This window comes from Ambystoma mexicanum, chromosome 1q (assembly GCF_040938575.1).
Source record: "Ambystoma mexicanum isolate Mex_15411 chromosome 1q, UKY_AmexF1_1, whole genome shotgun sequence".
In the NCBI taxonomy this organism is placed as follows: Eukaryota; Metazoa; Chordata; class Amphibia; order Caudata; family Ambystomatidae; genus Ambystoma; species Ambystoma mexicanum.
The window spans coordinates 521,758,633-521,773,397 of NC_090922.1; the positions used below are offsets into that span (position 1 = coordinate 521,758,633).

The window sequence follows — 14,765 nt, forward strand, 5'->3', positions numbered from 1 at the left end:
CAGAAAGGCATAGCTAGAGGTCGAGGAAAGGCAGTCTGACCATCAAGGAAGACTGGGGAACGTGAAGGAAGAGCACAGGATGGAATTTCAGCAACCAAAAAAACGAGGAGCCACAGTCCAGCCAGTATGTCTACATCAAGTCCTCAGCAACAGGAGCCCTTACAGGACTGAGGCATTCACACAGCTCCCACTTATCAAACCTTCACTCATCGGCTGGCCTAAGCCTAGCAAACAAAGGATTTGGTGGTCAACCAAAAAGGCGGGCCCTTAAACAAAATATCACCCTCAAACACACGGGCCTACCCCCCACAGGATGTAGAGTGGAAAGCCCAGAAGAATTAAAACTAGTCTACACCATTTTAAACCCAAGCCTAGGGTATAATTGTGGGCTCTGGATGAGTCCACGTCAGCAAAACAGCAATATTGGCCATGTCTCATGGTCCACTTAGGAAAGAGATGGCTCAAAATAAACTGGCCAGGAGTGGAGCTTAAACGAATTTGTTAGTACCCAATCGGCTGTCAGAGGTTTATGACAATATATGCGATACGGATACGCCCCTGGTGAAGCAAAAACGATTGCAGCTGACACCAGCTTTCTCGGCATCACACTCCTAGTACCAAAACGGGGTGCTTAAAAATAACACTCTTGCCTTGATAACAATATGTACTAGTCAGGGCAGCAACCCAGAAAAAAAGGGTTGCAGTAGCATGGAGACAGCAATAGAAGACTCTCTTGCCAGAAAATAGTTAAATGATCAAAGAAGCCAAAAAAATCTTTAGGGAACCCAGCATGGTAGGGAGACAGAACCCAAAAAAGCAAAAATGAACTTCTGCCCTAAAACAATGCCAAAGGACAAGTCTACAAGAAACATGCAAGGGACAAAAAGCAAGCCCAAAGTAAGGCCTGGCTTGGAGGCGTGCATCACTAACCTGAAAGGCCTCTGTCAGATACTGGTGCCAGTGAAGCAGTGAACCGGACAGGTGAACCATACTCACCTCAGTTCTGTGGCGCCACTGGTGAAGAGGAGCACATGTCTTCCAAAGACGTGTCTTTCGGCGGCCACGGCTCCAAAATTACAATCTTCAGCCATTTAAAGCTTTGAGTGTTGTCTGCCAGCAGCTGGAGAAAAACAATCAAAATATTCCCAAAGTTCTCAGCCCTCGTGGTGCCCTCGGAAAGGCACCAGATTGACCTCAAAGCAAAGTCCCCTTCATCGTTGAGCTCTGTATTTAAAACTGAGACTGTGCTTAACATTGGATACTGCTCAGCACCAGGGGCGGTATCCCTCTTAGCCAATCAAAAAGAGTGGTCTCTCTCCCGGTTCCTGATACTGATTCCTGGTTCAGCTAATACAAATCTCACGGTAAGAGCTGTCAAACGTTGGTCCTGGTTGGGCTTTAACTTTGCCGTGGACATTAGCAAGAAAGTGCCAAGCCCCAAGGGCACCCTTAGATTCATGTTGCAGCTTTATCGATGTTGCTTAGGTTTGTTTTCCAGCTAGTCTCGGGTTGCAAAGGCAGATTAGTTTGTTGCAGGCACATTGTTACAGCTGTCAGATGTTGATGGATTGTTGCATAGCTAGTTTAACTGTAGCGCCTTGATTAATTCGCACAGTTGAACTGCGTGCAGGTGGATCTCTGCTGCAACTATGTTAATGTCAAGCAGCTAAATTAACGTTTGCAGCTATATTGTTGCATAGCTAGATTTTCACAGTATGCGGGTTCTTCAGTCTTGCACAAGCCAATAAAACAGGAAAGCAGTCTTGGATTGTCTCTCAGCCCACTACCCTACTATTTTCCCGCCACCTTTTCAGATCTGCCAGAGTGCCTGGAGACCATGCAAGTACCAGCTCTGCGCTGTAGTAACACCAGTACCATAATCTGGCTACATTAATTATTTCATAGCTAGATTAAATACTACAGCTAGTTAATTGCACAACCATTTGTTGAGCAATTAACTGGAAAGTTGGCTTTTTTAATTGCCATAATCTCTGCCAGACTCACAGGGAAGCTTCAAACACTTTACTGTTCATAATACTTTGTTGGAATTCACACTTTCCAAGGATCAGGCACCCATGACTCCTACAGGCAGGAGAATGGATATTCAGGGGACTCAGGTGGGTGGGTCAAGGTGGTGGGGGGCTGAGAGTGTTTTTCCTCTAGAGGACCAGGTGTCTTGGAGACTGGCGATGGTACTGTTCGCACCCATTGTTTTTCTCCTTTTATTGATATGTTTGCACAGGCTACAAAGTCATATCAATGCCAGTAGTCGCTATACAAATATCAAACAGCTTAACATAACATTTATGTGATCATATAGGCATGCAAGAAGATTTACATAGGCAGCACTGTTTGGGATCTTTACAGCAGGATAAGAGAGCACATCAACATGTCGGGAAGTCAAGACCCACAAGTGCCAATTCCGACTTAACTCAGCACATGTTGCTTAGTAAACACACCACTAGTCCCAGCAGCTGCTCTCCTCAGAAATGCCCTTGCCTATAGGGTGCTTAACATCACAGATTGGTCTTTTCTATGTACATATCCACACTATTTATGCCAAGATAATTGGCTATCAGCTGGGGCCAGATTACAGAACCTTTGCACTGGTGCAAGGGCAACGTTTGCACGGTATTAGCACTAGGGCAAAGTTGGCTCTATTTTTAAAAACACTGGGACATATTAGAAAACTATTGCACCTCGACAAGTGCAGTTTGGCAGGGTATAAACACCAGGGCTAAAATTACCCCAGTGCAAAAAGGATACATTTTCAATGCGATTTTTTACCAGGGCAACGTTTGCCCTAGCGCTAATACCATTCCGTATTAGCACTAGGCCAAACTTTGCCCTGTTGAAATAATGCAGTGAAAATGTATCTTTTTTGGGCAAGGGCTTATACCGTGCCAAACTGCACTTGCCATGGTGCAATAGTTTTCTAATGTGTCCCATGTTTTTGGAAAATATGGCAAAGTTTGCCCTGGTGCTAAGACCATTCCGTATTAGCACTAGGCAAAGTTTGCCCTAGTGCTAATACCGTGCAAACATTGCACTTGCACCGGTGCAAAGTTTCTGGCCCCTGGATGGTAAAAGTGAACTATGCGCACCGTGCGTGAGGTCAGGTGGCCTATGTAAGCATAGATAAAATGGCGAACACGTTTCTATACGTGGAACACCGGAGCCGAACCAAGCAGAGACACAGCACATGCCAATACTCTTTAGAAGGTAAGCTCTATTACACACGACACCACTCCTACCTGTATGCAGGACTTCACTGTCAGGAGTGCAACTCAATCACATGTTTCATTGTTTTCACAGATCGAGGAGCAGATTCAGGACGGGTATGGCGAATAGGTGTGAACAACTCAAAGGCAACGCTACCTGTCCTCTACAAATTACATAGGAGAGTTCATCTCAATTCTTAGTACATTATATATTCAAAAGGCCATCAGATATGTATCCATATGAAGGAATGCTTTGGTAATGGCTATAGTACATCACATTCCAATTGTCTGAAAAGATATGATCCCGCTCAGGGCGGGTTTCGAATTAGGGATTTTGCCCACAATCATGATGGTACATGAGTAATCAAATGGTTATGCATCCTGTCTTTTACAAAATAGATAGGTGTGTTGCCACCGATGTCCAGTGAATTGCATTTTTAGCAATACACACTTAATGTTAATGAGATCTGCTCTAAATACAGGAATGTGTCTCTCCTAAATTCAATTCCCAGACCCATTGGGAAAAATGCAAATATGATGGAGCCCAATTGATGTTAACGATCTGAGTATGGATGTGTCCTGTGCGGGAAGCGCTGTTCCAAACAGGAGACATGCAGGCAATCTGCATAATTCAGATGAACCTAAACCTATGTAACACATTTTTCCTTACAAAACATATCGCAATTTTCTGAGCTTTTAGACAACAACATGAACATATATAAAGGAACTCATGCTCCTGCTTCTTTGTTTCTTCCCTTTTCCCTCTTCTGTGAACTTTCCCCTTCCTCCAGAAATGTAAACACGACATATGATAGTGTGTACATTGTTTTTGGAATATTATATGACGATGCATGGTTTTTAATATGGTTGCAGCCATTGAGGTCAAACAACTGTTTCATGTGCTATCTGCATTACCTGGAAATGAATTATGATGTTGATATCAAATGAATATTGGCCCTAAATCTATTTTGTTGATGTACCAGTACTGTGCATCCTTGACAAAGACTTGATGGGTCGAAACATATGTTGGTGGACATATCAATTATCAGGAATATTAAAGAAACAATTACAGTTGGAATACCTGGATAATCGAACATATAACAATTCTACATACAAAATAAATTAGATACCATCAAATTAGACTAAAGTCATTGATGATTTTGCCAAATGTACACATTGGTAACTGCACATTAGTATTTTATTAGTTTGGGACAACTTACTAGAGCACCCTCAGCATATATCTATAACTCATCATTCATTATTTTCAAGCTCGGTGCGGTGAGATCTGCTACTGTTTGCTTCAACTGAGCGTAACTTTGGTGAATTTTGTTGGAGTTTCTGTAATCAGCTGAATAGAGCTTAATGCTGTCTTAGGCTGTTAAATTCATGCGTCAGTCTCGAAGGTAGCCCAGGATCCAGTGCCCTTGAAGATAGGCTCACAATCTCAACAGACACACCAAGTGGTGACATTGAGCAAACGTTTAGATTTATTACAATGTTGGTAGATATTTTAACAGCTCTACAACCAATCAGATGCCAGATCAGAGAAGAGGCGCGTCACATAATGCTATGTTACATTTATGATACAACAGAAATAATCGCTGCCGGCAGCCACCAAGCAAGCGCTCCTACTTTCCTGCCCTCCACTCTTTCTCACTTCTGGCTCAAGCCCTGTTACTCCCCACCAACCCCTCGCTAAGTGTACTTTTCTCTACAGCTGTGGGCATCTTAACCTTCTCTACATATATCTATTCCAACGCCCCCTGACCCAACACGGTCACCTTTTTCAAGTCTGCTCAATGTGTCCGATCACAGCATCTTGAAGAAGACCCTAATTTTCACACATCTTGAGTGAATTCATCTCTTTCCATTGGTCTACCGCTGCTATTCACTTTCTTACCTTCAGGATATCCTAAATGCAGCCGCTCTCTTTTCTTCTTGTTCACCTAGGCTTCTGGAATTGGCTTTGTCGGGCGGCTCCCTGTTATTTATGGTTTACCTGCTCAGTCTTTAAATCTAATCCTGCTCTGGACGCACTCTGAATCTGTTGCTTTTCCTCTCTAATCATCAGCCTACTCACTTTGTATGTCCTTGCAAGTTCCTCTGCTTCTCCTCTCCCTGTGCTCCTCCATGGCACTGCTATTTTACATGTTATAACAATTAAACCATGGTATCCTTTACCCCGCACATTCCATCCCGCTATAATCAATAGATTAACTAACATTGTGGGGAAATGAAGCACAGCCATCGATGTGTCCCTGGCAGCAGCTTCTCATTGGTCAGCACATGGACTGTGATATCTCCACATGCCTCTGGCATAGGGACCTGTGTCCATCCTAAGGAACCCTGGAGCTGCCTTGCCTTGTGGCACCAGCGGTGGTGAACTGGCAGTCTCGGTCATGGTGGGATATACAGACAGACCGCACCACCACAGGCATTGCACAGATGGAGTAATATACTCACTAGACCCCAAAGCTCTTCTTCAAGAGCCTTCAATCCCTTCTTTTTGTCCTGATGACCCCGTACTGTCTGGAGTCACTTCTGGAAGATTTAGCCAGACAACAAGCAAGAGCGGCACGGCAAGCGTAGGACTAATGCACAGAAACACAGCAGGGGCACGTAGCACAGCATGGAAGTGCAGGCAACAGGCGACATATTAGCTGTGCAAATTGCTTCATTTTGCTTTGGATGCAGCCATCACCCGACTTTCATCCTCCTCAGTGACGGTTCTTCAACTCCCGAGCCATCTGACAGAGGGAGCACTGGAAACAGCAACATAAGGCCAATGCGTCGGTAGCAATGCTGCCCTGCAGAGAGAGTAAAACACAGTTACTGAGACCAGGGCTGCTGCAAGGAGAACAAGCAATGTATGGCCAATGAGTCGGTAGCAATGCTGCCCTGCAGAGAGAGTGAAACACAGTGACTGAGACCAGGGACGCTGCAAGGAGAACAAGCAACACATGGCCAATGAGCCGGTAGCAATGCTGCCCTGCAGAGAGAGTGAAACACAGTTACTGAGACCGCGGCCGCTGCAAGGAGAACAGGCAACACATGGCCAATGAGTCGGTAGCAATGCTGCCCTGCAGAGAGAGTGAAACACAGTGACTGAGACCAGGGCCGCTGCAAGGAGAACAAGCAACACATGGCCAATGAGTCGGTAGCAATGCTGTCCTGCAGAGAGAGTGAAACACAGCTACTGAGACCAGGGCCGCTGCAAGGAGAATAAGCAACACATGGCCAATGAGTCGGTTTCAATGCTGCCCTGCAGAGAGAGTGAAACACAGTTACTGAGACCAGGGCCGCTGCAAGGAGAACAAGCAACACATGGCCAATGAGTCGGTAGCAATACCTGCCCTGCAGAGAGAGTGAAACACAGTGACTGAGACCAGGGCCGCTGCAAGGAGAACAGGCAACACATGGCCAATGAGCCGGTAGCAATGCTGCCCTGCAGAGACAGTGAAACACAGTGACTGAGACCAGGGCCGCTGCAAGGAGAACAAGCAACACATGGCCAATGAGTCGGTAGCAATAACTGCCCTGCAGAGAGAGTGAAACACAGTGACTGAGACCAGGGCCGCTGCAAAGAGAACAGGCAACACATGGCTAATGAGTCGGTAGCAATGCTGCCCTGCAGAGAGAGTGAAACACAGTGACTGAGACCAGGGCCGCTGCAAGGAGAACAAGCAACACATGGCCAATTAGTCGGTAGCAATGCTGCCCTGCAGAGAGAGTGAAACACAGTGACTGAGACCAGGATATGTGTGCCCTATTTCTCAGTCCCCCCACTCAATCCATGTAACCCTGTCTATAGCATTGCCTATGTGTCTCTCTCTCTCACACAACACACTGACCTACACGGGCATGGGGGGATGGCCAGCACAATCCTACAAGTAGGGCATGCCACATGTAGCTCCCTCACAAATAAGACAGGTACAGCATGGGTGAAAATAGTGTAATCTTCTCTCGCTAAAAGGTGCAGCATGTAATGCAACAAATGTAAAATGTCTATATAAGAAGCGCAGAGATGCCTCTGGACTTGGCGCGCTATACAAGCAACAAGCAACAAAAATAAATAAAATAAAATGTGCTGAGCGAGTGCAGGCAACCCTCAAAAATCTCAGCAGATGCATCATGGGCCTGGCCATTTAAGCTCCTCTCACACCTTCAGCATAGACAGGGCCTGTGCAAGCTCTGCTCACAAGCTAGGACCACGTGGCCATTGCTATTCACAACGAGCTACATCTTAGTAATTGCCACTGTAAACTTGTCTACCAAACAGTAGTAGATTCAGCATGAGCAAGCCCATCTTTAAAACAAAAATGTTTTAAATGTAATACTGATTGTATAAAACAACCTTATACAAATCACCTAAATTACATCAATCACATTAATAACAGGAAAGTGGGCCAGGGAGACAAATATACATATTTAAACACACAAAATTGTTAAAAACACGTTCCCATGACTTATTAAAAACCTAAACAATCCTGTTATCTCCCTGATACGCACATCTCACAAACAGGCACAGACAGCATGACTTCATTTAGTGCAAGCGTCCATCAAAACAGGTAAAGCAACACCATGATCAAGGCTGGTGCACGTTCTGCCCATAGAAAGGTACAGCAAAGGCATGGGCAGTGCACACATTGGTCACAAAGAGAACAGTGGTGTGTCCAGTCTCTTTTGACTGGGGTGGCCCAAGTGAGGTACTGACCTATGCAGGGGTGGTATGAAGTATGAGCGAGCACAAACAATGATCATAGTTTAGGGTAATGCGGTGGCACCTGGGGTAGTTGGGGCACCAGCTGGCACTTTGCAAGTGCTTCTGCAGTGTAGAATTAGCCCTTCACCCTCCAGGTCAACAAACTGTGCCATTAAATTGGGTAATACAGTTTTTGAACTGACTGGAATTAGCGATGAGGCTCTATATATAAACACGATGATTACGTTTGTGTCATCATTATGGATTGGGTAATTTGCTAAGAACAGGTACAACCTCACATGCATCCAGCCAGCCTCCAAATCGGCCCAGTAATCTGTTCCATGCGTTGCCTTGGCCCCCTTAAGCACTAACTAGTGATCATGGGACACTAAACATACAAAGCAGCTCCATGCACTAGGTCTTGGCAATCCATCACCACCACTTCCTCTTTTTGGTGCATCAGTGAATGGGGGCAGTTGGGTGAATTAGAAGGGTGATGTGGCAATCAGAGCTGCCATTAGTATGCCTGTATGCCAGGGACATCATTTGGGGGTGCAGCTGCTACCCCTGGCTTCCCCTCAGCTACCCCTAGACCTGACCTTGCTACCCCTGGGCCACTGGACAAAGAGGCAGTGCCAAGAGCAGATATCTGTGTTACACCTGAAAAGGCGGTTGTAAAGGCAGCTAAATGTGCCACTCAGTGACGGCAGAGCATGAACGCAAATCTCATCCATGTTACTTTTTGTCTGCTTTGCACAGCCAGTGAGCCACTGGGCCTGAGAGGGGTGTGCCCCAGTGTTTTCTGCCACCAATCCTGCCTAGGCACTGTGCGACCTGACCCAAATCTGCCAGACCTGCATCACAGGCACACTGCAGATAGACGCAAAGTGAGATAATCGATTTACATGAAGTTGCCCTCTGCTTTTGAAGTAAACCATCAGTTGCTTCCACAAGCAAAACAAATATATACATTTGGAAGGATAGCTCAGGGGCAACACACTATCTTTGGGAATAAGAGGATGCAGTGCAACATGGTTTCCATTCCTGTTCCAGTGCTTAGAAGCTGGAGGAGGCTGAAACCAAGCAACATATGAAGGACCAAAGACAATTTTAAAAATGAGTCTTTTCTATGGGTGATGTCGTGATGCTGCTGCTGTTTACATTTTAAAAAAAAAATGCAATCACTATGATCTGCAACACATCCTTCCTGTAGGGGAGGCATGGTATCACAAGCATGACACTGACACAATGGATACATTTTGTAAAACCTTTATTGAAAAACTTGAGCCTGGATAAACTCCTACTTTGCCCTATGACTAAGAGTAGTCTCGACCATCAAACGATAAACAAAACCGTCCTAGTGGAGTCTGTCAAATCAAAATGGCCTATGCTAAGAAAACCTAATGCCTACCCTATCTCTTGTAGAAAAAGTGTAAAAAGGAGAAATGTATGCAAAGGAAAAATCAGTGTTGAAAAGAATAAATGTGGTTGAACCAGCTCTCCTCCTCACGTTAGACGTCATGGAGTAAGGCTGTCCTTGTAGGCAACAACCTCCAGTAGGGAATCCTTGGGGTTTTTGGCCCGCTGCTCTCATCCATTGGTCCGTTGCTCTGCTCCAGTAGGTGTGCCTTTGTCCCAGAATTTCTTCTCGTACTCGTGTTCTGCCTTGCTCATAGTGTGTCTCTTGGTGCTGCCTTTTATTCGAGTGAGGAGAGCTAACTGGTGTCAAGTGTATGCACTTGTGTAAAGTGCCTAACTTCGCCTGACCTGATTAAGGGGACATGTCCAGTACGATGTGAGCGAGTCAGTCTGGTTACTCTCAGTCACCCTCTTCCTCATCCCAGTGTTTGTGTAAAAATAGGGGGGTGGGACTTTCCAAAAATCATACAAAATAGGATAGGGTAGATGAACAAAAAATTGGGGGAATACCGGGTCTCACCATCGGCTGCCTCACCCCCCCACTCCCTGAAGACCACTAACCCAGGTCCTCCTACCGCACTGGTCCACCCCCAGGGTCTGGATCCAAAGGCTGTTACACCTCGGCAGGCCCGGAGGAGCATTATTGCCCTTCGTAAGGGCATGCATCACATTGCAAACCCATTCTACGCCCACTGGCAACTGCCCTGGAAAATAGTGGCTTCGGCTCACTCCGCAGCACTCTGCGGCAAGTTGGACTACGATTCCCAGCCTTCCGCCTCCCGCTGTCAGCAGAGAGGCGATGATGCGTGAACCTCGGTTTCGTCCGGTTCCGCCTTTCTCCTTCCCGATTTAAACCTCAGAACCGGGCAAGACGCTGCTTCTGATTAAAGTTGCATCCCGGTGTTTAGAAGTTCCATCTTCGATCCTACTTTACTTACCTGTGTACCAGACCTGTTTCCTCCTTCACGGACTGCTTTTGCCTGCCGCTTTTGGAAAAACTACTTACCTGTGTACCAGACCTGTTTCCTCCTTCACGGACTGTTTTTGCCTGCCGCTTTTGGAAAACTGCTTACCCTTGTACCAGACCTGTTTCCTCCTTCACGGACTGCTTTTGCCTGCCGCTTTTGGAAAACTACTTACCCGTGTACCAGACCTGTTTCCTCCTTCACGGACTGCTTTTGCCTGCCGCTTTTGGAAAACTACTTACCCGTGTACCAGACCTGTTTCCTCCTTCACGGACTGCCTATACCTGCCGCCTTTTGGAAACCTGTGATCACGGCATCGGTAAGACTCTTCTTTTTCACCACTTGCTAAACAAGCATTTCTTGTACTCATTGTACCTTGCCGCTGAACTCCATCACCTGCAATACTCCAATTCAATTGTGCCTCTTATTGTTGCTGTTACCATCCTCTCCACAATCAGACTTCCATTGGACATTCTTCAGTAGTGCACAGGGACGCCTTGCAGATAGTGCACCTACCCGACTCTAGCGCGGCCCTCGTTCCGCCCGGGTTCAGTTCCCTAACTAACCTACCCATTTGTTATTTTGCACCTCCGTTTTATGAACTCTTTGGGACAACACAGACTCAACAGCACAGCAGTGGTAAGGGTTTTCTATTTTTATGATTCCATATCCCGTAGCTAATCGACCAGTATAGTTTACATTCTCCTTTCTTACTTATAGGTGGTTCCGGTTGCCTTAAAACAAGGGGAGGGCATAGCTCAGGTACTACTAGAAGGAAGTATCGAGGGAAAGGGATTTTTCTTAAAGTTCCAATTGCTCACCTCTTGTTTTTCCTTTACAGCTGGGTTCTTGGCGGCGTGTCCTCCCCACCCTTTTGAGCGATAAGTCCATCTGCCTGGTCCTACCCAGCAGAGGGTCATATCGTTAAAAAGGTCTTGTACCCTCACAGAGAGGAGGCTAGGTTGGAGGCCCCGACCTAGCTCTTCAATCAATAGTTCAGTCCTGTGTCTTCCGGCCACCGATTTGGTTTACTTCCCGTCCGGTGAGTAACAAAATCAGAAGCCATGGAAGAAGCGGATCCGTTGGCCACTCTAGTTCATTTTGTACCCGAACTACGGGTAGACATGACTGCCGCACATGATGCCTTACACCAGCGGATTGACAACATGAGGCCCTTTCCTGCACCCCAGACTCTGGGAATTGATCCGTCCGGTGCTACTGCCTCAGGTTCTGGAGCCCATTCAGCCTCCGCCTCTGGGTTCACCTCGGGCCCCGTTCTGATGGCCACCCAATTCCCATTGGCTCCTCCGGAATGTTTTACGGGTGATCCAAAGCAGTACCGGACATTTATCAACCAATGCAAATTGCATTTTCTTTGTCGCCCTTCGGCCTTTCCCAATCCCACCACGAAGGCGGCCTTTGTCCTTTCGCACCTCGGAGGGACGGCGGCAGCCTGGGCTAATCCCTTGCTTGAATCCAATAGCTATGTTTTGTAGGACTGTGACGCTCTTATTACAGCCATGAATAGGGTATTTGATACCCGGTACAAGTCACAGGCCACGGATCTAGAATTCTTAAATTTATGTCAGGGTACGTCTTCCTTCTTTACATACCTCACTAGGTTCAATCAGTTGGCAGCCGAGACGGGTTGGCCGGAAGAGAAGAAATATGCGGTATTCTACAAAGGATTGTCTGAGGAGTTAAAAGACATCCTTGCTACTGTGCCAGTGATTCCTACCGCATTCGGGGAGTTACTTGATTTGGTGTTACAAATAGACGCTAGAAGATCTGAAAGGAAGGGAGAACGGAAAAATGTGACTCCAGTGCCCCTTCCCCTTGATTCCGTTAAACCTCCTTCCTCTGCTTCTTCTGAACCTATGCAGATAGGGGCAGTACGTGGTCCGTTGTCTCCTGCACAACGTGAACACCGTCGATCCAACAATTTATGTATGTACTGTGGTTCGTCTGAGCACCAACTCAAGGATTCTCCAAAAAACCCGTTAAGAAGGCGGGAAATGCCAGAACCCGGCGATAGTAGGAGTCCCTACGCCGGGGGTATTATCTTTGGACTCGAATGTGGCAATTACCGTACCTGTTAGTCTGCCAGTGGTATTTACCACTACAACTGACTGTTCTTTCTCTTCTCAGGCTATAATTGATTCCGGTGCTACTGGGAATTATATGGATCATGATTATGCCATGAGCAATAACGTTCCTGTGGTTTCTAAACCTCAACCTGAAGCCGTACATGCGGTAGACGGCTCTTCTCTGGTCTCAGGTCTGGTTACTCAAAGCACGTCTCTCGTCCGTATGCAGACGGACGATGGACATACTGAAACACTCACATTCGACCTAATTAAGGCCCCCCAGTTCGTGTAATTTTGGGCATTCCGTGGTTACAACATCACAATCCTGACATTGACTGGGCCAGGAAGGTGGTACAATTTCCTTCCTCTGTCTGTAATGAAAGATGTTTTCAGACTAGTAGCATTTCTGGTACTTCCTGTCAAGCCCTGGTGGCCTCAATGGCCTTGATAGGTGCCATTACCAATGCCATTGAACCTCGCATCCCTGTGGAATACGCTTCTTTTCGGGACGTCTTCGATAAAGGTGGAGCAGATCAGTTGCCCCCACATAGGCCATATGATTGTCCTATCGACCTGGTACCGGGGGCTAAAATACCTGCTGGCAGGGTTTATTCGCTCACACTGCCAGAAGACAAAGTGCTAAAAGAGTACATTGACAAGGCATTGGCTACAGGGTTCATCAGACCATCGAGATCACCGGCAGCGTCTCCTCTGTTTTTTGTTCCTAAAAAAGAAGGTGACCTTCGCCCTTGTATTGATTACAGGGCATTAATTGCAATCACAGTCAAGAACCAGTACCCTCTTCCCCTGATCTCTGTACTCTTGGATCAGCTAGGATCCTCTATAATCTTTACCAAACTTGATCTGCGGGGTGCTTACAACCTAGTTCGCATAAGAGAAGGGGACGAGTGGAAAACCGCCTTCAAGACCCGGTACGGGTTATTTGAATACCTAGTGATGCCCTTCGGGTTGTGTAACGCCCTGGCCACCTTTCAGGCCTTCATGAATGATGTCTTTCACGATTGTCTGGACCGGTTTGTTGTGGTCTATCTAGACGATATACTGATTTACTCCTCATCCAAGAGTGAACACACCGAACATGTGAGATTCGTCTTACAAAGGCTGAGAGAGAACCATCTCTTCGTCAAAGCCGAGAAGTGTATCTTCAATTCATCGGAGGTTGAGTTTCTAGGTTATGACCTTACCAACCGGGGTATCCGGATGAGCCAGTCCAAGGTTAAGGCCGTTTTGGAATGGCCTGTTCCTACTACAACCAAAGCCCTAAAGTCATTCCTGGGGTTCTCGAACTTTTACAGGCGCTTTATCTTTTCATTTTCTACCCTCTCGGCTCCTTTGACGGCTTTAACTAGCTCAAAACAGCCATACCGATGGACACCAGAAGCGCAATCGGCCTTCGAGGCCTTAAAAGCGGCTTTTTCTTCAGCACCAGTGCTGCAACATCCCGATCCGCTCCTACCATTTTTTGTGGAAGCTGATGCTTCTGGGATGGCCATCGGGGCTATTCTGTCGCAACCCTGTCAGGATTCGGGTGAGATTCATCCGGTTGCGTTCTTTTCGAGGAAGCTGACACCATACGAACGCAACTATCCTATCACGGAAAGAGAATTGCTGGCAGTCGCTTTCTCTGAATCGCTTTCTCTGAATGGCGTCATCATCTATTGGGGGCCCGTCATCCGGTTACTGTCTTCTCTGACCATCGGAGTCTATTGGCATTCAAATCAATGAAGTGTCTCACTGCCCGGCAGGCCCGCTGGCACCTTTTCTTTTCCCAGTTCAATTTCACCATCACGTATAGGCCAGCCCGTCTCAACGTTTGTGCAGACACCTTGTCTCGCCTGCCCTCTCACTCGGAGCAAAGCAAACCCGATTGCCCTCTTCTGCTGCCTTCTAGGGTCGTATGTGCGTGCACTCCACGACCTTTGCTCCGTTCTTTAATCTCAGACTGGGTGAATACACATAAAGAGGAATGTGTAGCCCTAAATCTTGATGTGGTACAAGGACTTTGCTATATTAGGGCCGCCTGTTTGTGCCCCCGGGGAAAGCCCATCTCCAGGCCCTTGCTTTATCCCATGACTCCTTGATAGCGGCTCATCCAGGCCAAAAGAAGACTCTGGACTTGCTCCGTCGTCGGGCCTGGTGGCCGTCTATGTCACAAGACGTGGTTAACTATCTGGCCTCCTGTTCTGTGTGTGCTCAATGTAAGGTCTCCCGGTCTAAACCTGTGGGTTTGTTGCAGTCACTCCCGGTTCCTCACAAGCCATGGTACATGGTCTCTATGGATTTCATTGTGGACCTGCCACCGGTGGACGGTTTTGATACCATCTGGGTGGTAACTGATTATTTCACAAAA

The 14,765-nt window shown here is 46.8% G+C and overlaps 1 protein-coding gene across 2 annotated transcripts in view; it reads right to left on the reverse strand.

Annotated features, from left to right (window-relative positions):
- Positions 1–4,682: 4,682 nt before the first annotated feature.
- LOC138530615 (cornifelin-like) overlaps positions 4,683–14,765 on the reverse strand; it is a 134,552-nt gene continuing 124,469 nt past the window's right edge. The window contains exon 4 of one of the 2 annotated variants that reach the window (XM_069640924.1): positions 4,683–6,028. In XM_069640924.1, the coding sequence (XP_069497025.1) occupies positions 5,939–6,028 (90 nt within the window). In that variant the 3' untranslated portion in view covers positions 4,683–5,938. Of the gene's footprint in view, positions 6,029–6,921; positions 6,941–14,765 lie in introns of those variants that run through there. The other variant, XR_011284852.1, reaches the window with a different exon arrangement.